This window comes from Morchella importuna (assembly GCF_003444635.1).
Source record: "Morchella importuna strain M04M26 chromosome Unknown Morimp01GS024, whole genome shotgun sequence".
Taxonomy (NCBI): Eukaryota; Fungi; Ascomycota; class Pezizomycetes; order Pezizales; family Morchellaceae; genus Morchella; species Morchella importuna.
In genome coordinates, this window is record NW_025763421.1 from 1 (window position 1) to 24,564 (window position 24,564).

At 46.6% G+C, this 24,564-nt stretch overlaps 8 protein-coding genes across 8 annotated transcripts; 3 read left to right on the forward strand and 5 right to left on the reverse strand.

Annotated features, from left to right (window-relative positions):
• Window positions 1-2,211: 2,211 nt before the first annotated feature.
• On the reverse strand, window positions 2,212-3,528 carry LAJ45_07421 (uncharacterized protein; the record flags this gene model as incomplete). Its single annotated transcript, XM_046116979.1, has 6 exons — window positions 2,212-2,350; window positions 2,410-2,536; window positions 2,614-2,732; window positions 2,799-3,227; window positions 3,285-3,379; window positions 3,469-3,528. The coding sequence occupies 6 exons, from the start codon at window positions 3,526-3,528 to the stop codon at window positions 2,212-2,214; spliced, it is 969 nt and encodes a 322-aa protein (XP_045969624.1).
• A 543-nt stretch (window positions 3,529-4,071) lies between these two features.
• Window positions 4,072-5,678, forward strand: LAJ45_07422 (uncharacterized protein; the record flags this gene model as incomplete). The annotated part of the gene is made up of 5 exons (XM_046116980.1): window positions 4,072-4,099; window positions 4,330-4,347; window positions 4,430-4,483; window positions 4,547-5,120; window positions 5,183-5,678. The coding sequence occupies 5 exons, from the start codon at window positions 4,072-4,074 to the stop codon at window positions 5,676-5,678; spliced, it is 1,170 nt and encodes a 389-aa protein (XP_045969625.1).
• A 2,757-nt stretch (window positions 5,679-8,435) lies between these two features.
• LAJ45_07423 (uncharacterized protein) lies at window positions 8,436-9,760 on the forward strand (the record flags this gene model as incomplete). The annotated part of the gene is made up of 2 exons (XM_046116981.1): window positions 8,436-8,550; window positions 8,619-9,760. The coding sequence occupies 2 exons, from the start codon at window positions 8,436-8,438 to the stop codon at window positions 9,758-9,760; spliced, it is 1,257 nt and encodes a 418-aa protein (XP_045969626.1).
• Window positions 9,761-10,440: 680 nt separating this feature from the next.
• Window positions 10,441-10,905, reverse strand: LAJ45_07424 (uncharacterized protein; the record flags this gene model as incomplete). The annotated part of the gene is made up of 1 exon (XM_046116982.1): window positions 10,441-10,905. The coding sequence occupies one exon, from the start codon at window positions 10,903-10,905 to the stop codon at window positions 10,441-10,443; it is 465 nt and encodes a 154-aa protein (XP_045969627.1).
• A 3,432-nt stretch (window positions 10,906-14,337) lies between these two features.
• LAJ45_07425 (uncharacterized protein) lies at window positions 14,338-15,671 on the reverse strand (the record flags this gene model as incomplete). The annotated part of the gene is made up of 2 exons (XM_046116983.1): window positions 14,338-14,562; window positions 14,640-15,671. 2 exons carry the CDS (start codon window positions 15,669-15,671, stop codon window positions 14,338-14,340), a joined length of 1,257 nt encoding a protein of 418 aa, XP_045969628.1.
• A 1,025-nt stretch (window positions 15,672-16,696) lies between these two features.
• Window positions 16,697-17,177, reverse strand: LAJ45_07426 (uncharacterized protein; the record flags this gene model as incomplete). The annotated part of the gene is made up of 3 exons (XM_046116984.1): window positions 16,697-16,763; window positions 16,821-16,988; window positions 17,062-17,177. The coding sequence occupies 3 exons, from the start codon at window positions 17,175-17,177 to the stop codon at window positions 16,697-16,699; spliced, it is 351 nt and encodes a 116-aa protein (XP_045969629.1).
• On the reverse strand, window positions 16,705-17,079 carry LAJ45_07427 (uncharacterized protein; the record flags this gene model as incomplete). Its single annotated transcript, XM_046116985.1, has 3 exons — window positions 16,705-16,763; window positions 16,821-16,985; window positions 17,058-17,079. 3 exons carry the CDS (start codon window positions 17,077-17,079, stop codon window positions 16,705-16,707), a joined length of 246 nt encoding a protein of 81 aa, XP_045969630.1.
• Window positions 17,178-20,314: 3,137 nt separating the features above from the next.
• LAJ45_07428 (uncharacterized protein) lies at window positions 20,315-20,778 on the forward strand (the record flags this gene model as incomplete). Its single annotated transcript, XM_046116986.1, has 3 exons — window positions 20,315-20,329; window positions 20,459-20,520; window positions 20,604-20,778. 3 exons carry the CDS (start codon window positions 20,315-20,317, stop codon window positions 20,776-20,778), a joined length of 252 nt encoding a protein of 83 aa, XP_045969631.1.
• Between the last annotated feature and the right edge of the window lie 3,786 nt (window positions 20,779-24,564).

Below are 24,564 nucleotides of genomic sequence, written 5' to 3' on the forward strand. Positions count from 1 at the left end.
TACTAGGCAGAGCCACTCCATAGTCCACAGTCTCGAATACCTATTGCTACGTCTTCGCCTCGGTTGTATTCCTTGGCATCATAGTCCCTACGTCCATAGACCCCCGTTACAGCAAACCTCGATCGGGCAGGCCTGAGAAATTGAATAAGCGAGAGAAGAGACATCTCATATCGTTAGCTAAGCGAAGTCGGCGTATGCACCTCGGTGTACTCACCAAAAGCATCACTAGAAAAGTTTCCATGAAGACCGCACGGAAGTATCTCAAACAGGGAGGCCTGCATAAGCGACTTGCAAAACGCAAGCCGTTTCTCACCAAATTACACAAACTCAAGCGTATGTTATGGTGTAAGGAGCGAAAATCTTGGACAATGGAGGAGTGGGGCGAAGTAATTTGGACTGATGAGTCCCGATTTGAGGTTGGGTTTCATGGCGGTGCCTGCTGGGTTTACCGAGCTGTGGATGAGATCGATAGTGAGGAGTGTCTCCTACCTTCATTCAAGAGTGGTAGAACGTCAATCATGATTTGGGGAAGTATTCAGCTGGGAAATAAAGGCCCTATGGTCATCCTCCCACATGGCGGGTTAAAAGGTATACACTGGACAAATATATTTAACTAGTAGGTACTAAACTCTTATTAGGCAAAGACTATGTGGAATTGGTCATTGAGCCCGCTCTCAAACCATTTTATCAAAGCCGGTATCGGGCCACTCATGAGGCAATAGTAATGGAGGATGGAGCATCACCTCACAAATCAAAACTTGCCTCAGCAGCGAGAAATAAATACAATATCCAGAAAATGCCCTGGCCTGCACAGTCACCAGACCTCAACCCCATCGAAAACCTGTGGTGGATAATGAAGTCTCGGATCAACAAAAGAGAACCAAGAGTGACAACTCATGCAGCCTTGAGTAAGACTTTGCAAGAAGAGTGGGACCGGTTTGTAGCGGAAGACTTTAGGAAACTGATAGAGAGTATGTCCAAAAGAGTCAAAATGTGTATTAAAAACAGAGGGGGGTCAATTCCGTACTAATACTGTATTTTTCGGGTTTTTTTTTGCGTTGATGCTTGGCGCCGAGACCCGGTGATCCTACTCTCTAGATATTTTTACTCTTATCATAATTTTCCATTCATGTCTTACCTTATATATATTATAGCCTAGATATCTCTCGTCATCTTGATACTATTCTGAATGAATTTGGTTGACTACTCATGATTCTATTAAAATAATAAGAATATCTCGCAGTCCAGTCATTACCCCCCTCACTACGGGGCCAACTCCCAAAAGTAGTGACTGAGTTCACACACTCATTCCCATATAAACATTCAATTGAGAAGAACCCGAACTCATAATCCATTTGCCGGTGTCCTCAATCATTTCCATTCATTTTGACAATTCTGTGAGCTGAAGTCCTCTCCCTCGGATTCATATGCAGCGTCCAAATGCAGACATGTCACGGGTACGTCCCATGACTTATTACCTGCCGGTGTATATTAGTAATAGATAGGATCGAAAATGGTTTCCAATATATTAATAGAGTAGCTTCATTCCGATCGCTTCGAGCTAGAGTAGAAGTTAGTATTCCAGCATGAAGAATCAAAAGTGCTGAAGGCATGAAGTATCCAATCCGCCAGGGGTATTGGATCCAGGGCTTAAATCTATTAGTCGGTAAGTGATTACGTTAGGGGGTGGAGTATAGGTCCGTAGGTATAATTCAAAAGAAAATATCCATATTTTTCTTTCTCTATTAAGATTCTTTATTGTATTCTGATCCATAAAATATCATGATGGTACTACTGACCCGTGAAGGCAGTATTTTTTGTCCGTTTGAAGATGAAGTTTTGAGGACTAGGCCATAAAGACACCTCCTCGCAAAGCCACAGTGCTATGTTATTCGGTTGAGTTCGCAATTTTGTTTCCTATATGTGTACGTACTTACGTACCTAAGTGCCTGCTACTTAGTTATAGTTAGTCGTTCCAGCGGGAAACACCCAGGCATAGATAGATATTTAGAATAACCCGCCACACCAAGTACATGTAGAGGAACGGGACTCGAATCAAAATCATCATTGCAACAAGACAACATGCTCTTCAAAATGATCGATTGCAACTCGCAGTAGAAATAAAAAATCACAATTCAAGTCCGCCCCAAAAGTCAATGCATTCCAAACCCCATACCCCAACTCAAACCCACAATAAATAAAAACAAGCGCTCAAGCTGTGTAAGTACTCTGCAACCTCTGCACTAGGTAATCACCGCTTAGGATGCCCGGAAACTTCTTGTCCTCTTCACTCTGGTATGTCCCTGGAAGTGCCTCAATATACTGCTCGAAGTTCGGATTACAGAAATATCTAAATATCTCTACGATTAGTATATCATAAAGTAATAAGGGGATTAGGTGAGGCCTTACGCGCAAGAGTAACGGGCAGGATACTCATCATGATCTGGCGCAATGGGCGGCTCTACGACTTGATGCTCGGTAGACTTGATCCTACAGTTCGACCACCTCGCCAGCAAATCACCAGCATTAATCACAACTAACGTAAGTTAGACATCGATCACATCATTACACTTCTTCTCCCAAAACTTCGTTAAATAGATATGAAATACTCACTAGTTCCCGGAATCGGTGTTGCATTCACAAAAGTCCCCTGCGGGCTCCTGACCTGTAAGCCGCCTCTATCATCCTGAAACAGCAGTGTAATGCTGCCATAATCGGTATGTTTGCCTGCCCTAACTTGGTCCCTATTCTTAACAAATACATCCTTCTTAACGGCTGGATAGTGGAGCAGGCGCAACGTATTATCACCACCAGAGGTGAACTTATCAAAGAAGCCCATCTCTAGACCCATGCCCAAGCCTATGGCGCGCATAACCTCGATATGGAGCCCCTTGCAGGTCTCAAAGAAGGCCTTCATCGTCTCCGTAAACACCTTCCCTTCCTCGTCAAGGTGTTCCGGCCAGTGGTTCGGTAGTCCGGGTACATTGTCACGACCAATCTCAAAAGATTCTTTGAGATCGGGGTTTGTATTGCGAAGCGCTTGGATGAGACTGGGGTCGGCGAGTTGTGTTACTTTCTCACGGCCGTGAGAAACGTACCCACGGTTTGACTGGGGTGTGGTCCAGGCGAGTGTGTTTTTCTGGTCTTTAGGGCGAGCGAAGAAAAGGGCTGATTCGGCGAAGACACGGTCGATCGAGGGCTGCGGGACTCCGTGGTTCTTGATGTAGCTATGAGGGTCAGTTGGCGAGATAGTACTGGGGAGGTAGGCTTGATAGGGGAATTACATAAAGCCGGCATTTTTGAAGCCGTCGACCATACCGTTGGCTGCAGCTTTTTTGTCTTCATCTGTGCCATTAAGAAAGAGGGAGAAATCGATTAGCTAGGCGCTGGGTCAGTATGTGTGATTTTTGCAGTGGCAGTAAGGAACGGGAGTGGTGGGGTCAGGCGGTTTCCAGGCTTGATTCTTACAGGAATGAACAACTCATCTTTGGAGACAGCTGTCGTGACGGCCTGAGGAGCGTTGACCATGTTTGTCATATACGACTGGTGATAGTCCGTGCTACTAGTAAAGTAAGGCTCAAGGAGAGCACGTTTGTAGGTGCTGTAGCTATAGCTGAACACTCTCGATTACAAGCAGGGGATAGGTCGACGAGTGCGACGCTAGACAGATATATAATAGAAACGCCTCGTATTATCAAGTACTCTACACACTAACATCACCGCAAACATCACTCATATCAGCAGATAGGTACATAGGGTTACCTATCACCACTCTGCAGGACCCGCCGAGCCCTACCCCACATTCCGGCTTCTACAGTGCCCATATCTTATCCAAAACCATCCTGCCCACCTTCCATAAACGCTGCTTATCGCGATAAACAGATGCCAAGAAGGTCGAAATAGGGTATAGTCTCAGTAATATTTATCCGAAGTGGGAATAATACCGGGCCCGTCCGCCGTTGTCGTCGCGTGTCCCCGACCAATTTGGAGGAATTTGGAGGGTTGTTTAAATATATCTACAATCTACATGTATGCGGGGGATGAATAGTCAGGTAGAGCACTCTACACAAGATGGCTAGTGGAGCCTCGGAGCTTCTAGGTCCTCTCCAGGATATAGCCAATCGGAGCTCTCCTTTTTGCAGTCTTTAGATCACTTACCTTCTTTGTGTGTGCGGTTTCAATCCGGATCTACCCCTAGGACCTACTCAAGTAAGTATTAAGTACATGTACGTATGTCATCGGTTCTCACGTACGCACGTACCCAGCCGTACTGAAGGACAGCTGTTCTCACAGGGTAAATTTCCGCTAATAGATCTTATAAGTATATAGAGCGCAAGAAGACAGGAGGTGAGGCATCCTCATCCTCATACTCATACCCCCCACACAGAAAACTCACCTTTACCCACCAATTCAAATCCTAATACCGCAGAAATGACAATTGTCGATATCCACACTCATGTCTACCCCCCTGCATATATGGACCGTAAGATTTTCATTTTCCTACTCCTTAGTTCCAAAAAACAACTAACACCCTGGCGTCTTCCAGTTCTCCGCTCCCGAGATACAGTCCCCTATGTGCGGACATTCCCCCCCTCTACCGAGGAGCGACTCATAATTCTTCCAGGCGAAGACTCGTCCAACAGCTCCACAGCTCGCGGCCGCCCTATCGGTCCTGAGTACTATGATTTCAGTTACAAGATTGCCTTTATGGACCAGCACAAGATTGATATCTCTGTTGTTTCGCTCGCAAACCCCTGGCTTGATTTCTTGCCTCCCTCTGAGGCTGCAGAGACAGCGATGCTCATCAATGATGATATGGACGCCAGCTGTGGACTATACCCGGGCCGGTTATATGCCTTTGGAACACTTCCATTGAGTGCAAGCGTGGAAGAGATCACAGAAGAGATTCGGAGGTTAAAAGGGATGCCATGGATTAGGGGTGTTGTCATGGGTACTTCTGGGCTAGGCAACGGACTAGATGACGAGAGGTTGAACCCGGTGTATGAAGCGCTGGAGGAGACTGGGCAGACAATGTTTTTACATCCTCATTATGGATTGCCTACAGAGGTGTATGGACCAAGGGCGTCCGAGTATGGACATGTTCTTCCCTTGGCGCTAGGGTATACATATCCCTTTCCGGCTTGTATCTCTCATATCCTAAGTACTGAGATTACGCACGTAGTTTTCCCCTTGAAACGACGATTGCAGTTGCGCGACTCATCCTCTCTGGTGTCTTTGACAAGTACCCAGGCCTCACACTGCTCCTCGCTCACTCTGGCGGTACCCTCCCTTTCCTTGCGGGCCGCCTTGAGTCTGTTATTGCACACGACGCGCATCTCAAAGACACAAATACAGCGCCTAAGAGAAGCATTTGGGATGTATTATCCAAGAATCTCATACTAGATGCAGTGGTGTATTCATCGGTTGGATTGAAGGCCGCAGTAGACGTAGCTGGTGCCGACAGAGTCTTATTTGGGACTGATCATCCCTTCTTCCCACCTCTGGAGGGGGAGGAGGATCAACCATGGTTGAGCGTGACAACCAATTACAAGGCCATCAATGATTCATTTGGGCTGGAGAGAGGGATAGCGGAAGGTGTTTTGGGGGACAATGCGGTAAGACTTTTGAATTTGAGGTTTGGACGCCAAAGTACAGGGTGTGATCTGGAGAAGATCTAAGGTTAAGGATGGGATTAATGTATAAGAACGCAACATTTTCTTATTTCTGGGTCATTACTTCCTTTGGGGTAGTTAATGGGCGGTAGCTGGTGTACAGCTTGCGGTAAGATTATTGTAGAAGTATGGGAGGAGCCCTATTGGCTTGCCCAGCCATAGAAACCCTGTTTTTAGACCCCTGTTTCTACAATAATTCTACTTTTCGCTGTACTAATTAATGATATACTGAAAAACGAATCATGCCTAGGAGCAGAGCGGATCATTGTGAATTTCTGTGTCTAAAGCTCTGAAGTCATAGCTACGTAGCCTCCTGGGAGTGGGTGGTTGCAACATTTGAGTCTTGCATGTCTTTTTTTTTTTTTTTTGGAGGCGCGCGTGGGGTAGCCTTAATAGTATAAGCATCTACTGAGAATAAAGAACCCCTTGTTGGTGGGTACGTGCCTACTCGGCACATCTCGATCCCAGCTTCGACGGATCTCCAGAGTCATTGAATCATAGAAAATCTCTGTATAAGAGGTAAGAAGACTGCCATGGCAGTTCCAAAAGTTATGATGTGTGTTGTGTGCTAAGGACATAATCGAATCGGATCTCAGACCAGGGTATATTTACCCAATTTGTGTTTGACCTCCGGTAGGTACTAGCGGTGTCAACAAAACTTGTCTCAGAAGATTCCAGAAGATTTCAACTCCGATTTAATGATATTTTGCGTAATGTGTGGGTGACCTTAGGCATGTTTTCTCACCTCTCAACGGACCAATCGGAAACCTACCACCGCGTATGCCTGAGTAGAGTATTATTTCACTTCACTCTAGTTGGATAACCCATTTGTATATATTCATTATATCTACGTATACATGTATGTAGCTACTATCAAGCTAATCTTATGCGCGACTTATATATATATATATATATGTAATTATGTCCTTTCCTCCTGTACGAACCCATAGGCCATTATTGCCGTTAGAATTTAGGATAAGAGGTGAGCTTATATATTCGCCCCGTCAGATTTTCTTACCGGAATATGAGCTGGGTACGGTACGAGATCAGACAGATTAAAAGTAATAGGGTTATGTTACAGTTGTATATAGGCCCGGGCCCCACCAAACCACGCTAGTGGAGACTAACGCAGTCATCCTGCTCATTCTATCATTACCTCCTGCTTACTAAGCCGAGAGAGAGAAGAGCGGTGGGTCGAAGGGTACTTGAAGTGTAATTAAGCTACTCGACATTGATGAAAATTTGGTCGTGGGCAGTGTTTTTCGGCATGCTGTTCATTCGTTCACCATCACACGGAGACTTGTTCTGAGAGAAATGATGCCGACCAATTCCGACGGCACCCGGCCGGAAATAGTCCCCTGCCGCAGTCACCCAACATCCTTCAGGCTCAAAGTTGGCATGACATGGACTTACTAAAGCATGTAGGTACGTACATCTCTGACTTACCTAGGTGATTAACTGCAGCTGGGTATCAAAGCTGAAAGGTGTTCGAAACTAATCACCAATAACTTTACAAAGCGCCTGTAATTATGGCCATGGGCTTACTCGGGGTCTTAATTAGTAGCGTATAACTACATGTAGGCTGGGTTAGCATTTCAACACTTGAGTCTGGCCGGGAGGGGTTAAACTAGGCCCAGGCGGGTGTCATTACATTCGAGTCGTCTCTTGAAGGAAAATAGACTAGCTGTTGATGAAAGACAAGCACTTCATGGTCCCTGTCCGGTCGGTTGACTCGGCCCCCCCCGAGTGATATAACATGACTAAAAGATAAGAGAAATAGGATCATCGGATCTCGACACTCAGTACATAAAATCGATCTAAACCCTTTATAAATACAGGTATGTCGGTGAATACTCTACAATAATAGAACTACATGTAGTAATGCTTTCCCTCAAGCAGAATGCGTATCGAACTGTAGACTAGACTTGCAATTGCACGGCGCACTAAACTCTTAATTTATTTGCTAGAAGCCTCTAGATCTTTGTACCTCCTGAAGGATGGCAGCTATACGAACTTCCCGCTTTTGATGCTTCAGGGCGTGTATTCAGTACTGGTCCACAAGAGTAATGAGACCGAGTTTATTTCGAGCATGTTTTCCCCACATGGTACCCATACTCGACAACTCAAATTCCGTAGGATAATATTTTATGGTGTGTGAATCCTTAACAATGACCCCCCGTGCCCCCGTGTACCTAGACAAAAGACACACAGGAACCCTAGTATTTTAATTTTTAAAGGAAAGTAAGGTTTACACGTTCGGCCTAGCTCATGATCGATCTTCAACGTTTTAGATACTGCCAAGGAAACATTCAAGTGCCGGTAATTGGTTCTAACGTCTTTACCCAACAGCCATGCAGTGTGCCAGATATATGTCGCCTGATAATAGGCAAAATATACAGGTTATTAACGCCAAACATCCGTATTTGGATAATCTAACAATACTGGGTCGCATTTCTGGTAGACTCGTAGGTACCGCAGTGCAATATTACAGCAACGGCCAAATACATATCCCTTCCAAAAAAAAAAAAAAGGCATATGATATTAATCGAGTGCTTCTACGCCCCGCCCGATTCCAATTTCGGACATCCACACGGTCAAGTATAGCCAATGCAGCCAACCTTCTGTTTCAGGCGCTGTTGTACCACGTTGGTACCTATTAATATTACCAATCACATGGTGGCTCGCTGGACACACCACCAGCTAACACTACAGGCTGAGCCCCCTCTTCCTCCTTCTTTTTCATAAACCGCACAACTCTAGTCAATGACAGGAAGCAGGCCCGCAACATTAACAGATAAAATCCCAGAGCTCAACCCCTGCACGGTTATGGATGGCGACGAGAAACCCACGAGCTCCCAGCGGCGCGAGCAGGTACTAGGTTAGCACACACAGATAGACCCATCCAGCCTTGGCCCCTCATTGATACTAAAGGCCATGGGTACTCAGAGAATTGCAGATGGCTCTTCGGGCAAGAGGTTCAGCTAATAACGTTCTATCACACCTTCAACAATGGCGTCTCGAACGCATGTACAGCGCTGATCCTACCAAAGACGTGCTCGCTGCGCGATTCGCATGCGGATTTCAACTCGAAGGTACTGTGGAAGAGAGAGTGCAAGGCGAAGGGGAAGAAGTGGGTGACGAGGGAGGACGCAATCAATGATTTACTATGGGAGGTAGAGAGCAAGATTGGCGAGATATTACAGACGGACCGGAAGGGCGAGTTCCAGGTCAATGAGGGCGCCATTCCGAGCGCCTGTTTTCAAGAAGTGGTAGAGCCAGTGAAGGAGAAGCAGCCCGATATTGTAGCGGAGCTTCCAAAAACCGCCGAGAGGCCTGGGATGGGAGAGAAGAAAGGAAATGACCCGATAGAGATGTATGAACTGGATAGGAGGAGTATCCGAGGCGGAAATGTGGGACACAAAGCAGCAGGAAGGGGGCAAAAGATCTGGCGAATTGTGGGATACACACCGTCGGGCGAGCCATGCATCGAAGAGCACGAACCAGAGAACGGTGGTCCGCCAAATACTATGGTTCTTAACCCCTTCAAGGCCCCACATGAAGCACCTGAGTTCAGTAGTGCCCACATTGCCGAGGTGGGCCTCGCCCCTCTAGTGGTTAGTCGCGCAGTGATGAGTGATATCGAAGCGGCCACGGCGTATGATGATCGGTTTGCCATTCCGCCCAATGATCTTGACGAGCTGAGAAATTTCGACGAGGACGTCAAACATGTCAACCAATTGATTGCGACCACAGCACGCGAAACCTATGCCAGGCTGTCCGAGATCCAGCATGGAGGCGTTAGCGGAGGAAGTTCGCGACTCGCTAAGCCCTCGGTAGCCTATCAAAGGATATTTCAAGACCAGGAAATCGCAGCGAAGAATCTGTTATTCAGGATAAACAAAAAGAACCAGCGGCTAGTTGCGCTCGCGGCACTACATAGACAGGCGGAAGAGCTCCATATGAGGGAGAAAATTCGGGCCACGGAGAGTGAGGCAAGAGAAGTTGAGACCAACATGCTTCTTGAGAGGTTGTTCAAGAATAGAGGTGCTGGGGACGCTCGGTCCGTAAGGTCGGGAATGGATGGATGAATGACGGCTTGGTTGGCGACAATGATTTTATGACGAGTTTTTTTATTTTTTATTTTTGAGTAAATATATACTTTACAGAAAGATTATTGAGATTTTGTATTGAGACTACCTGGCTTCGAGCCTCGAGTGATTTTTTGTGACTTATCTTTTTCAACACGGATTGGAACAGATTCACATAAGTATTGTGGGGTGCGTAGTAACCAGCAGAAATTACCCAAAAGTCTAATCCATAAAGTCAGTAATCGGGATTCAGACCGAAGAAGTATGTTCTATCAATCTTTAGCCCTCTAATCGTGTTAATATCCTCCCTATATCTTTTGCGGTCGTGGGATAGTCGTTTCATGACCCATCCTTGTAAAAAATCACGAGAACTTTTGCACCCAACAATACGTAGACCCTCTCCGATAATTACATGTAGGTATAAGAAATTACTGAACAGACTAGAATGGTATACCATATATTCTGGGGAACGATTGTCTCTCTATTCACTTTCTAAGGATTGCGAAGACCATGCTGTTTAAAGCTTTAGAAGTTGACTTTGGTATTTAAGCTTCTATAACTACTTGACCTTGTGTACAAAAAAAGAAGCACGTACCCCACTAGAAATCGCATCTCTAGCGCGCAAACGTAAGAAAAGAACCCCAAAAAGCAGGGGGGAAATCTCCAACCCCCTAGTAATCCTAGATCATTCTCCTCACAATCACGAGCCCCCTCTTCCTATCCTCCAGCAACGCCGACCCCGCAGCCAACCCATTAGCTGTGCAGTAGGCGTTAATTTCCATAACGGCTACCCTGATCTCGTTACAGTTGTACTCTATGCCATTCCTCCAGACATTGCGGTCCTTGAGAGATGGAGGGCACAGCCTGATGTTGGCTGTGCCGACGTTGGTGAGCTGCATGCATTGGGTGTCGCCGGAGGCGATGAAGGGCTTTTTGATGGCGCCACTGGTACAGTCTGACCAGAACTTGGTGAGCGCGCGGGAAGCGTCTTTGGCGGTGGGCTCGAAGTTGAACTCGGAGACGGTATCTTTGAGGAGACAGGTGGTAGTGGCCTGGCTGGCGTGCGCGGGGGCAGGGGCGGTGATGAAGAGGAGGAGGAGAGTGAGGAGGAGAGTGAAGAGGTAAGTTTGTTTGTAGTTGTGCATGATTATCGATGTGACGGTGAGTTGGAGGGGGGTTTTTGATTTGGTGGTTGGTGGTTGGTGGTCGGTTTTGATGGTTGTTTTATCTTGAAAGAAGTATTCGTGGTGGGGGTAGAGAGGATGTAGATATGTAAAAGATACCGTATTCCATCTTTCTATGGGAAGCTAGCAGAGTCCAATAGACCGAGACGGGCAAGTCTAGAATCTTCGCCGCAGCTCCGTGATTCGCATTCAATGGTGGTAAATTTTATACTGGGTATTTTTTTTAATGAAACACTTGAGCCGAAATGCAGCTTCTATCGTCGGTGACTTTCGTTTAACTTGACCGGGAGTGAGCATGGTTTCATGTTTAAGGATGAAACGGCTTGGTTTTCATGAGAAATAATGAGGGTGGATTTTCTAATTAACTGTCTCTTGTTTTCTTAATCGAGTCGATGGTCCGCCGATGATATTTGCCGTGGCTTTGGGCCGTCTTCTACATGAAAATAGGGTCAATGTTCGACCATAGCTCAGGAAATGGTTTGAAATGTCAGTAAATTAAAAAAAGTAGCCACAGCTAGGAAATAGGACGAGTTACCAGTTAACAGAAAAAAAGGCAGGTACCCGAAACTGATATACGTGGTCATGAAACGTATCCTCAATTCTTATTGACGCATTTCATAAATAGATAGTTACTACGTGGTCACAATCGTACAAGTACTCCCTCAATATTGCTATACGTATATATCACCTATAACTCCTGTCCGTATGAACTATATGTATCCCTCTTTAACCCCGATGAAATAACACCACAGGAATTCAGCGCAGCATCTTTACCTTATATCTTCGCCTTCAACATATGGAGGGGGGCATCCGTCTATGGGATCATTCAAAATCAAGATTTTATCTTCATTAGGTAGCTCAACAATATCGAGTAGCAAAGGTGCCCATCTACAGATAACACGCACTGAGAACGTAGGCTGTGGATTAATGAATACCATGCAAGTACAGTCCCCAGGGCCGAATAAACGAGGCTATAAACCCATGGACGAAGAGTCAAGAGAAGTAATACCCCAAGCTAGACACATTACGATCGCGAGCATCCTTTGGACTACTTCTAGCCAAGTCCTACTGACAAGGAATGGTTTAATTTAAATAATTAAACAACCGTTACTAATTCTCTCAGTGTCGGTAAACAGATCGCCGCTGACCCCCAGCCCCTCCACCATATTCTCACTATTATATTTATATTTATTCTGTTTACAGACCTTCACTTCGCCAAAAGCGACGAGTCTTGTACTAAACCGCCCCATTGAGATCCTGGCCATAGCGCCAATGGAAGAACAGACCGAGTGATAACCTATGATTATCACGTCCTAGCCGACAGCCGCTCCGACAACCTTGCCGGCAGATGACACCGAGAACTGTGCGTACCAATCCCATCAAAGCTCAGCTGCAAGTATCTCAGGACCCCCTGCCCCAACCAGCAAAACGATAAGAATCTTTCCGTGCTCTCCTTGCTAGTTGCAATATATCAACCGCTCATGAAATATCACTCGGTCGCCGCCCAAGCCAAGCCTTCATACTGCGCCCTTACATCCTCTCTCCCACGGTCCGCCAGCCCGTATACTGCGTATAGAGGTTGCGGCTGGATAATTGGCGGTGCCGAAACGTTCAGGACTTTGTTCTATGGATACGATCATCTTGCGCGCCCAAGGAGGCCCAGGTGTCTTGAAGTCCGTTCCTCATTGAAAGATGAAGCCCGGTCATATGTCAATGCAAAGCTGTCTGGGTGGTTAGAGCTGGTAGGGTGATGATTTCTGGTGATACCCGTCCACGGAATAGTATATGGAGGTAGACCTGTTCCCCGAAGGTGTAGCATCCGAGTGTACAGATAGGCAGGCACACGTGGTGTCAACAGACGAGTCGGGAATAGCGGATAGTATGGGGATACGCAAGACTCACACCATCCTCAGCGGAAGTTACGCTTATCCGTATGTGCTTGGCATACCATGAAACTACGACACAACAAACCATATTTTCACCACCACCAAATAAGGATATCTTCTTCCCACCAACGGCATCCACTCTCTCTAAGCAGAGGCCCGGCACGGAAGCGAGACGATCATATAGTTCCACGTTGTTTGTGGCCTCTAGCGGGCTCTGTTTATGTGTAGCCTATGACAATTGTGCGCTGGAAATCGTAAATTAGGACAAGTACATAATTACCACCCGTCGCCTACGCCGCACTACCACCACGAGAGAAGACTATAAATATTCCCCACTATAAATAATACTCCAAGCAAACTCACGCAAACAATCATGTCACGGCGTGACAGAGGCCAGGGCTAGGGCTAGGGCTCAGTTAGTTAAGCTAGCTCAAACAAGGATTCCTCCCGTACTTGGCAACGGCGCGCCGCACGACAAAAACGGGTTTGAGATATAGAACAGCCCACTAGAGTTTATCTATATTTGTACTCTATATAACTTTAACTCCACACTCACATCATCATGTACTCACTCTATGTACTCTGAGATGAGATGAGATGATGCACGTACACACACAATGCTTAAAAACCGGGTTGTGACTTGCCTTTTTGACTATCCTGATCGATGGACACCGTTGCAATTGGTATGTCATGATCACCGCACGCCGTCGGGTGTTTCTGCATCAATCATGACGTTCCGATATTCCCCCTATCTCTCCACTCTATCTCCTTCCCTTTCAATCGGGCCCTTCCCCGCGAACAACAAACCAATTGCACAAGATCACGATGGGAGTAGAGCAGAATGCACAATTATCGTCAGATGGGTATAGCCACTCAGTCTCCTTCCCTCTCCTCTATTCATTCATTATTAGGTATATTGTACTCTCCCGTCCCCGCTCCGTACCCATATAACATAACCACCCCTGAGTCCACTCCAGTCCTAGCTAAATTGTCCACCTCCGGCTCCATAGAGAGAGAGAGAAAAAGAAAAGAGAAAAGGAAATTCGTGCATCGTGAAGAGCGTAAACAAGGTCCATGTACAAGAAATCATGACTCTCTAGTTATACATGATATGGAACAGAATAGGTAGATGGGGTGAGTATGGTTAGGTGCACCCTCCCCTCACTCACCCGGGCTCACCCGGAAAAAGAAAAGATATACTTTTGTACAACGAAAACACCAACGAAAAAAAAGAAGAAAACGAAGAAAAAAACACCTGGTCTATAGTTGAGAAATTGAGGGCCCTTGAATAAAAGTAGAGGAAAGAATAAAAAAAATAAAACACCCGCAATGAACCCTTCGCAAAAAGCGGAAAGAATAAAAGATAATACCAAATAACCCCCCCGCTCCCCACCCCAAACAAAGGAAAAAATCAAATATCAAGAGTAGCAGTAGTAGTAGTGAGTATGCGATGTGGGGTGACGATGTGTAGCAGTAGTGCTGTATGTGCAAGAGAGAGGGGAGATGTTCAGCAGCTATGCTCATAATCTGGTGGTAGGAATTCCGATATATCTCCACACTGTATGCCGGCGTAGTGCGGCGGGGCCTCGGGGACGTTCTCGTACATTGGGGGGGTCTCCTCGTCCCATGAGATGCCGAGACCGCCGCGGTCAGAGACGGCGAGGCGGAACTGCATCCGAAGGACACGCGCTGCGCCGGTGGGTGTTATCAGGCGGGTTTGTGTTGTGGGGCACTGTAATAGCGGGGAAGATAGTCAGTAAGGGCTAGTTCTCAAGATAAAGATCAATTGGATTAGGGGAAAGAACTTACGTGTTCTTCCGCAACGATAAGCTCAATGACCAGATTGTGCGAAACCACGATCCCACACGGCGAGTCGATATCACACGCCGCCTCCGCATGCGCCGGAATCCCCGCCATAAACTGCATCTCAATCTTTCCCCCGGCCGCCTCAAAGTCCGATTTCCAACCCGACTTGAGCTCGCCCGACCCAATTATCCTCGAGTCCTCGTGCAGCAGGCCCTTTCCGTCGCCGCCGAGCTTGTTGCTGTGGGACTTGCACGCCGGCGATACCACGCGGCAGTTCTCGTCGATGCGCCACGAGACCTTGCGTAGTCGCCAACGGGTCTGTTTCTTCTTTGGCACGACGCCATCAAGGCGAATCTCGAGCGGGAAGTCGCCGCCAGGGTGGACGACGGGTGGGAGCTTGACGGAGGCGCAGAGATTGGTGGGGGGGAAGACGCGGATGGAGTGGCGGTCGAGGCCGGGCAGGATGGCGCGCTGGATGGTGATGGGCTGTTTGAACTTGATCTCGTCGCCCTTGACGCTCATGGCCAAGGCGGAGATGCTGTATGTGATCTTGCTGAGGGTGTTGTTATTTGTGGCGGGCAGGTGGCCGGGGACGAGGTAGCTGAATGGGTAGGTGTGGATGCCCTTCTTGAGGAGGACGGGCTCGGCGATGAGGGTCCATTTGTGGAGTTCGCTGATGTTGACGGCGCAATCCCGGCAATGTGTGCTTACTGGTCGTCGTGTGAGGACTTCGGCCTTGAAGGACATGGTGAAGCTTTCGAATGTTTGCGTCTCCTTGACGTCTAGGTGGATGAGGCCAGACAAGAGCGCACCAGTCGACTCTTTTGGTGCCCCGTAGCAGACTAGGGGCGGTGACTCAATTGTCATTTTTATCTCTGGACTGACCTCAACACTGGCCTTGAGCGTTGATTTCGATGAGCGGAAGGATTCAAGCATGGGGCGAACTCCTTCCATACTAGAGCGGGATCCAGAGAAGCGTCTCTTGGAGTTCCCTTGCTTTGAGGAAAGCGATTCGATGTTTGGTAGGTATATCATTGAGCTTGCTGGTGATGGATCGTCGGATGGAGGGTGCAGGAGTAGTCGAGGAAATTTATTCCCTTGTGAGGTTTTGCTGGTGAGGTTTCGATATATGGGCATAAAAATGTCGTAAGAAAAACCCCTTTGGCGCTAGCCGTTCCTCAACAACTGAACTAACGACGTGTGCGGGCTGGGTTGTGACGGCGGACACTACTCGTTGACCAATTGAGCTAGATAACTTTAGTTGCAATTTCTGACGTCTTGATCTGGCACTAGTAACTGTGTGTGATGATGCTTGGGTTGGAGTTGGGTAGCTTCGACTTCTTCAACTGTGGTTGTGATTTGAGTTGTAGTTGTTGTAGTAGTAACGTTGTAGCTGTAGTGAGGAAGCTAGGAAATAGTAGCCAGCAGGGATTGCAATTATTTGGTTGAAGGTTTGGAATTATTTGAGAAAGAGATGGGTGTGCGGGAAAGCTAGCTGTTTATGAGATCTTCTGTCGTAGCTCTTTTACTTCCAAATCCATCCTCCTCCGAAAAAAAGACCTAGCCCCAAAACCCGCGGTAACTCACAGCTGAACAGCCCAGAACGTGTTGGGTGCACAGCCGTTTGTTAATGGGATGTTGTGGTTGTTCAGCTTAGCAGCTGTGGTGGTTATGATGGGCGAGTGAGAGCTGCAGTTCTAGGCAATTGATATGATTGATTGAATGGGTTCACACAGCTTATGTAGTAAAAGCTCCTGAGTGAGTGAGTGTGTGTGTATGAGAGGATAGTATGTATTGTAGGTATGTATACCCCAACTTGTATCGTAAGTGCAAAGAAGGGGATTTGGCAAAGTGAACTAAAGGTAATCTATTGAAGAGGCAGTAACTCGGCGAGGTTACTGCTGAAGCTATATACTGCTCGATTCCTTAATAACCAGACAGCGAATGAGTGTGAGTGTGAGTGTGAGTGGAGTGATTGAGTGCAGAGGCCCAAAGAGAGAGGTAGGTAGGTAGGTGAGTAAGAAGTATGTAGGTAGGTAGGTAGGTGGTCACGATGCAGTTCAGGCGCTCACATGGTGAGACTGGTTGGGCTTTTGCGGCCATGGCATCCATACTTGCAATGCTGCCCTGCGAAGGCGTTATGTTCTTCTGGTCACCGCTAGACTACCCCGGGTTTCTCATTACGTATAGAATTGCTCTCCCGCAGCGCTAGTACGCTCTGGCACATCAAGGAAAAAATAAAAGTGCTTGCTGATGTGATGAGTGGTGGGGTCTTGCTTTCGGGTCGTTCCAGACGAAGTGGTTCCTCTTCTGGGATCTTCATGAACACGATGCTGAAAGGCACCTTGACTTCTTGGTCGTCATTTTAGCTCCCGTGTTTCTGTTCCTCCACTCTCCATGGAGGTCCGCCTACTCACTTACCTACATCCATCCATCCATACATATGCGTTTAGAGTATGGCCTGCGCATGTGCGTTATGCATTCATCGCGTCTACTTGCAACTACCGCACTCCCATTCCAGGGTTGAACTTCGCATACCATCTTGCATTCATTTTTCGTTTTTTTGTTCTTGTTTTACGGAGTGAAAGAGAAAAGAAAAAAAAAGGAAGGAAAAAAGGCCGACTTGAGATGGACTCCAATGCTAAATCGACGGGTAGACAGGAAAAAAAAACCGTTTCAGGTTAACTAGCATGGATATGATCGAAGGAGGGAAGGAGGGAAGATGGCGGCGTCGTTGGAAAACACTTCCTTGCCTCCGTCCCACTGTTGCAGGCTTGCAGCGCATTCTTGTCAAAAATATCCTTTACCGAGTCTACCAAGCAGCCCTATGGTGCATGTTGATGTGCTCGCTCGCCGCCGCTGCCTGTTTCAGCAACACCGAGGTCCGCCTAGTCTTACATCACCTACAAATTTTTATATGTCCAAGGGCCCGCCCGCCGTCTGCTGGAGGCTGAAAAAAATTATTGAGCGTGGAAATTTTCCACCCAAGCCTCACCACGATCAGCCCTGGTCCATCATCCGCAGCTAGTGCATATACCAAAGCAGTGGGGACATTGGGCTGCCTACTATTCTACCACTAGAGTAAAGAGCACTTGTGACAGCAAGTGAAAGAAGTGAAGGAGCATTTAGGTTTATTGGAACTACATGTATGTAAGCTCTCGATGTGAATCAGCACAGCTTCAACATGGTTGGCCAAGCCGGCTCTTGAATCCTTTGAACTCCGGCTTGGTAACTATGGCGCAGCACAAGTATATTTCTCCATAGAGAGCTTTCTCCTCCAACTGAACAGAAACGGTCCAGAAACCAATTCTGCGCAGCCCACGTGTTTTTACACTTTCTCCATTGTTCAGTTTCGCAGCAAATTGTCTTTGATCTCCCTCAAAACTGATATTTGTTGCTCTGCCATCTTCCCCTAGTAGATCCACCTCGCCAGATTGACGGAAATATGTAACAGCACATCTACCATGCACCATCTCGCACTCGGCTTAAAGCATGTATGTATGTATGTACGAGCTCCGTCCCGACTGTGGGATAGCTACTGTCATATATGAGTATGAGCGCTCGTGCAAATTATCATTGATCTATTTTTTGCGCTGCCTCACACTTCGCTGATCGTTGCCGACCACCGACGCGACCCTAAGCATCTTGCATGTTCGGCCCCAGCTCAATTGTGGTTCGCGCAAAAATAAGAAAAATGAAAAACGAAAAATTGGCGTCCGTTGTTTGTTTTGCATGGAGCAAGCGGCGACAGCAAGCAACATTAGCTTCCACTATTCAGGGATGAGAAATACCCTACTAAACCCACGTCACGCGCCGCTGGAAAGTAGAAAGCCCCCGTAAGTAGACGAGAAAAGAAGGGGGAGCTCAAAGATACCCTGCCCAACCAAGTGCGCCTCAAGCATCGTTTTGCGCGGTCACTGAAAAGTGTAAACATCAACCCCAAACCGAATCCGCCTAGACTGACTGTTAAGGGATATATCGATATTGTCATCAGTGACATCATTTCAATCTGATCGTTCACGATGGATGAAGATGATAGATAAACCGGTACGTGATCCCCTTTTTCTTATTTGTTCCCTGCTTCGATGAGTGAAAGCTTTCCTCAGAAGCTATGGTGCGCGAGAGGGAAAGAAAAAAGTAAGGAAAACGGACGTCTAGATCGACGCAAATCGAGAGGGGAAAATAGAAATGGCATTTCTGGCTCCCTGACGATCAGGGCCCCCTGCACACCACACCGCACCTTCTTTCCCCGCCGTAACAGGCAAATTGCGGGGGAAATTTCGCTTTCGTTCCAAGGCTTTAAAAGCAGGCGTAACCAAGGTGGGTGTGATGGTGGAAGAGGGAGCAGGGTGATCCCAAGACCAAAAGGGACGAGTCCACAGACGGTGTAAGGCGATCCTTTTCATTCAGGTGTTGACTCTTGGCGTGTCAAGAGTTTATTTATTTTCCTATCGCACATCTCCGCGGACAGCATCTAGCATCTCGGAGAAAGGTCGATGTAGAGCTCACTCTGACTTGCCCTTTCAACAAGTTACAAGGAGGCTGTATGTTCCCTCCATTTGGGGATACGTATGCGCTCAATAACAGTTGGATGCTTTACGTAATACTACAAACCACCTCAGTCCAGTTTGCAAACTTTCTCTAAGGGGACGCCTCGTTAAAAAACAGTGCGAGTACAACAATTAGCGTGGTAAACTCAACCGAGCAAATTATCGGTTCTCCCTGGGGCACGGTGGTTCGAGGGAGGGGCTAATTTACCAAACCTCTAACACTCACTGCAGCCGATGATTCCCCGCAGGTCTTTAATATAGAGTGACTGTCGGTGACATCCAGAGTACCTACTAGTAGCAGTTGGGGAATGGTACAGGTGACGATGGTAGTATCCATTGACAGACAGATATCACGATACTTTGAGATTCGAATCGCCGTTCCAAAATCGAAGTCTCCTGCCTTGCGTGTGTGGGGAAGGAAGAAATTTTCTTTCTTTCTCTTCCTATTGTCCGTTAAAGGATGTGGAGGACAGCGCGTAGGTACCAGTCCCTGTACCTTTTGCCTCTGGATGCTACATTACGAGGTACCTTTTGTGGTTTTCATCGAGTAATGGTACCTACAAATAACTGCTTACTACCTGGTATGAGAAAAGTCACCTCACTCCGCGTCGGAGGTACTTTAGAGGCAGTTTGACCCATTAAGGTGGTTGCTGAGTGAGGCGAATTCGGCTCAAATCAAGCGGACAACCAGTCGGTACCGGCCGTCAACTCACCCAGACGCCTGGAACTCAGAGCGAACAAAATTTTTTTCCCTTTTTTTTTCCTTCTTCACGAGGTTGAGCTAGAGAGCGAGTGCCGAGCTGTGCATGAGCCAGCCACGAGGACTCACACCACCAAAATCAACTACAACAGCTGACCGCCGCATTGACCAACATGGAAACACAAGAGCCTTGAGGGCGAATTGTGCGAATTCTTGAAATCTGCAGTGAATTCAGTCTGCAGCGTCGGGTTCGTGGTCCTTGGGACTCAATCGAAACCGCTTTTCTTCGGGTGCCACTGCCTTAAAAACGTTTTGCTGTAAAATCGGGCATTAATTGGTTAACGAAAAGCTCGTGCTAATGATGGAATTTTAGCTCATCTGCCTCACACTTGTTCAGTCACGCGTATCTAGGTTGCTGAAACAGCGAGATGCTTATCCGAGGAGTGCGTGCTTGGCAAACCATTGAACCTCTTCCCCTTGGGCCTTCCCCCATCGTACAACCAACCCCACAAGATTTCTTATATACACAAGAATATTAGTAAAATCACAGGATCCGGAAAGGGAACGGCTAGGTTACCCAACCTATCGAATTCTATGATCAATTGAGTTCAAAAGGGCGCGCGCAAAACCACAAGTATGTAGGCACAACTGCCGTGAGAGGCAGTGTTTCAATTAACGTTTCGATGCGTTACGAATATTAACGGGTACGTGTTATAGGAAAAAAGCAATTCCTTCCCGTGGGTGCATAACATGGTGTCCTATTCTACATACGATACATACCTGGGACAAGGACTTACTGGCTTTCATAAGCCATGCCAAGAATACTGATTTGGCCTTGATGGTAGACGCCCGGGAGAAATGGTGTCTCTCGGAGAACATTCTAGCTCGTTAGCAATAGTCTTTGTGAATTTCTTTTATTTGGCGCTGTAGAGTACATAATGGCAACGAGCATGAATCGCCCACGTGTGATCTTGATGATCGGCTGTAATTGAGATTAGAACCCGGTCTGCTCTACAGTTCATCTGGATTGAGCGGGATACCTACAACTCAAAGAAGCATGGACTGGCTTTCCTTTTGTCAATTACATATTCTTCCCTTGTTTGGACTTTCGCGGCCGATAGATTCACAGTTGAATATTTGGAGACACCAGCATGCCCCGGAAGAGGGTATAAAGGATAAAGGTGGTATACAGAGCGAGAAGATGAAAGCGGTAGAGTACGAGAGGATGAAAGCGGTGGAGTACGAGGACAAACCATGGGATATTCTATATTGTTCCTAGCTACATGTACTCAGTCACGCTCTTGGCAGTTGTCAAATCACCATAATAGCAATTCCTGCCACGTTTGTAGCTAAGCAATCATGTGCAGAAGAGATTTGATGAACGATGAGGTTGGTAGTCTCTCTACCATCATTGTTTGTGAACAACTGGCGACGTTAGGTTCCACTCACACTTATTGTGTCTGGCGTTCTGAAAACTCTAATATCAAATCACAACAACCGGCTACAACAACCGGCCACCTACAATAGCCGGCTACCTATCAACGGAGTCTCACATCATCATCCGAATATCTCAACTTTCCAATTTCTAAAGCATGATCCTCGGTTAATCTGGGCTCAGAACTCCACTCGAACGCCCACTTAATAGAGCGGTATAAATGAGGATTCAAGGCGAGGCAAGGCAACTTAGTTCCCCGCCGCTCAAGTCCTGAAATCCTGACAGTAAGCAGAATAGCTTAGCCAGATGTCTAATTGAAATCAATTGGCACAGACGCTCAATTCGACACCAATCAATACATTAGCCGCCACATCCCTCATGAGTTGTGCCTGGAATGGGGTTAAAATAGAGTTTATGTAAGTTGTTGAGTAATTCGTTGATCGGAACAAGGGTGTGCTGTCAAAGTAGCATATCTCCGCTTACAACCAGTTTACACACCGCACAGCCTTATATCGCTACGTTTCTTGAACGCTTACGAGCACACAACAGCGAACAACTTTGAATAAGGACAGAGCAGTGATGGAATACCGGGCTGCGTCAGGTCGGATCGCTCAGGATGTCATACATATACTATCATCTTTACTACGCCGCCGCTGGAGAAATCGGTGTAACCTATAGCTAAGCACTGGCTACATGGATATAAAGCACCCAACAGGGTAGATACAGCCAATTATGTCTTATCATAGCTTCGTATGTGTGTGTGGGAGTTTCCCGCCTAATACCTCAGGGTTCTACTCAACTGTATGCATTCAAGTGGTACGGGCTGTCATGATAGGGCCTGTATAGCGGCGATTTACGCTTATTGGTTGCAATTGCAAGCATAATGCAATAGCCCTTGTTGTATAAGGACACCCCCGGTGTAGCCGTGAGACGATGTGCGTTATTTTCACCGAGATTGATAATTGAATACTAACTTCCGCAACTAGCTTCTGCCATGGCATGCACCGAACTCTCGTCAGATGTTGCATAGAAACGATATTTGTTCTAGGCCGTTTTCGTTTGTGGGGGTGGTGTTTGCTGGCCTAGCTAGTAGAGCGTCATCTTCCACGTTCGTCCTACTTATCGCACTATTTTATAGTTTAGGCCTTTCAGGGTGCGTTTCATATTATAATCTTTATTAAGAGGAACGTCACTGCGGAGTAATACTTGCCTTGGAATCTAATATTATGATCTCGATAGATATATATCCGTCACGCCTATATAAAACGCTCGCGTGCGTCGAGGGTCACTATTTACTCTACCAGCCGATCAGGTCAAATTTGACCATCTACTCATTTATCTAAACCTTTAACTGGAGAAGATCTAGAAATCAAGAGGGGTTCTTGGTACAACAGGATAGGTATTGCATTGCATATTGGCTTTAAACGTCAGATATATAGCCTACTAGGCCATAGGCTTGTCCTTATATATACAGGCTATGACGCTAACCTTCTGCGCTGGGCAGCTAACTCTCACTAGTGAGGGACGGAATTCATATGTGTTATAATAACCGTATACCCTCAATAAACTTCACTCATTCAAAAGACACAAAAGGTTTCTAGGTAAGGTACGTCTTTTGCCAGCCCAATGTGAATACCGGGTTTTGGGCCAAGGCACAACAAACTCAAGTTCTTACCGCCTGGCCGTTCAAATCCCGATGTTTACTGTGGCTTTGGCTAAGATTCTGTTCAGAGCTAGCTTTGTACTGGTTGAGGATGTATACTTGAACCAGCTTATAGTATAGTGGCTACATAACTGGACGAATCGAGAGACACAGAGTAGGTATTAACAAGCCACACTAGCAGTTTTCACCTCACAATTGTGAATTGCTGTCACTCTTAAGACCTTGTTTGGCATATCTCCACCATAGCGACGCCCCTTGCCCCAAGAGGTCACTGGATCAACTACAATTACTCGCTTAACCCACACAAGATTTAGAGCTATCCCTTAAGCCGCCAGGACCGATTTCAATCTCGTTACTCATACCTAATGCGCGTGATATGAACATCGCAGAGAAGTGATCATGATGCGTAGCTGTTCACGCTAGTTCTTATCATTAAACCGTGATAGTTCACCTCATCATGATCACTTCTCTGCGATGTTCATATCACGACTTCCGCATTAGGTATGAGTAACGAGATTGAAATCGGTCCTGACGGCTTAAGAGATAATATCGTGATAACAGTGAAACAGAAAATAACCTCTTATTCTCAAGCAAGAAGGTTTGAGAAGTGCACAAACTTTATTCTAAGCCGCGATGCAGACTTAAGTGAAGTCCCTCGTACCTATATAGCTTGGGTTGGTAAATACGTGCCCGCGTGTTCTATTAGTGGCAATAAAAACCCCTTTCAAACACCAAAAATATTGTATACAATACAGGATTTGCCTCGGTTATTAAGTGGTGAAAGCTCTTGGAGATTATACACCATGTCTAAGACGATGATTGCCATCATAGTTAATCACTCGGAGTTAAATTGCAGAATTTGGTCTCACTGATCTTCATTCAAGACTTCAAAGGAGGTTGGAGATTACATTATTGGTAGGTAAATATAACGTTTATATTCTTCATGCGCCCTGGTATAACAAGTATCATTCCTAGGATCGTATGACTCGTCCCGGTCTGGGTTTATATATATCAACATCAAACATAGTTTTGTGTTGAGCGTTGATAATGCATATAACGAATTTTAAAGAGAAAAGGTTTATTCTACGTTTTATCAGTAAACAAAAAAAAAATAGGGAGACCGGCCAGAAGGTAAACCAAATTCTTGCTCCCATGATCATTGATATTGCGGACCTGCGGCTGTCTTGGCAGTCGAGTGATAGGTTATGATTTGAACATGTTTACATACCTAAGCTTTTGGTCGTTGAATATGTTGGTTATAAGTTTCGGAAGGTGTCAAAGTAATAGAGCCTGCCCAACTCAAACTTTCATAGGTTCGTTATTTCAAATAACGGGTGGGCGGTAGCCGTCTTAGTGTCGCCAAGCCCCGGCGTCCCTCGACATCTCGAATTTCAGTACAGCGCGCGTCCCTGACGGACAAACTCAGAAATAGCCTAACGCTTATTCTCAAAGCTAAGCCGTTATTAATGTCTTCGCACATTATTTTGCATACCTGTCCGCATTCATAGTCGGTGCACCGGTGCACCGGCCGCGGTGGACCGTTCGCCGTTGGGCCGCCTGATCGACCGTGGCGGTCTCCT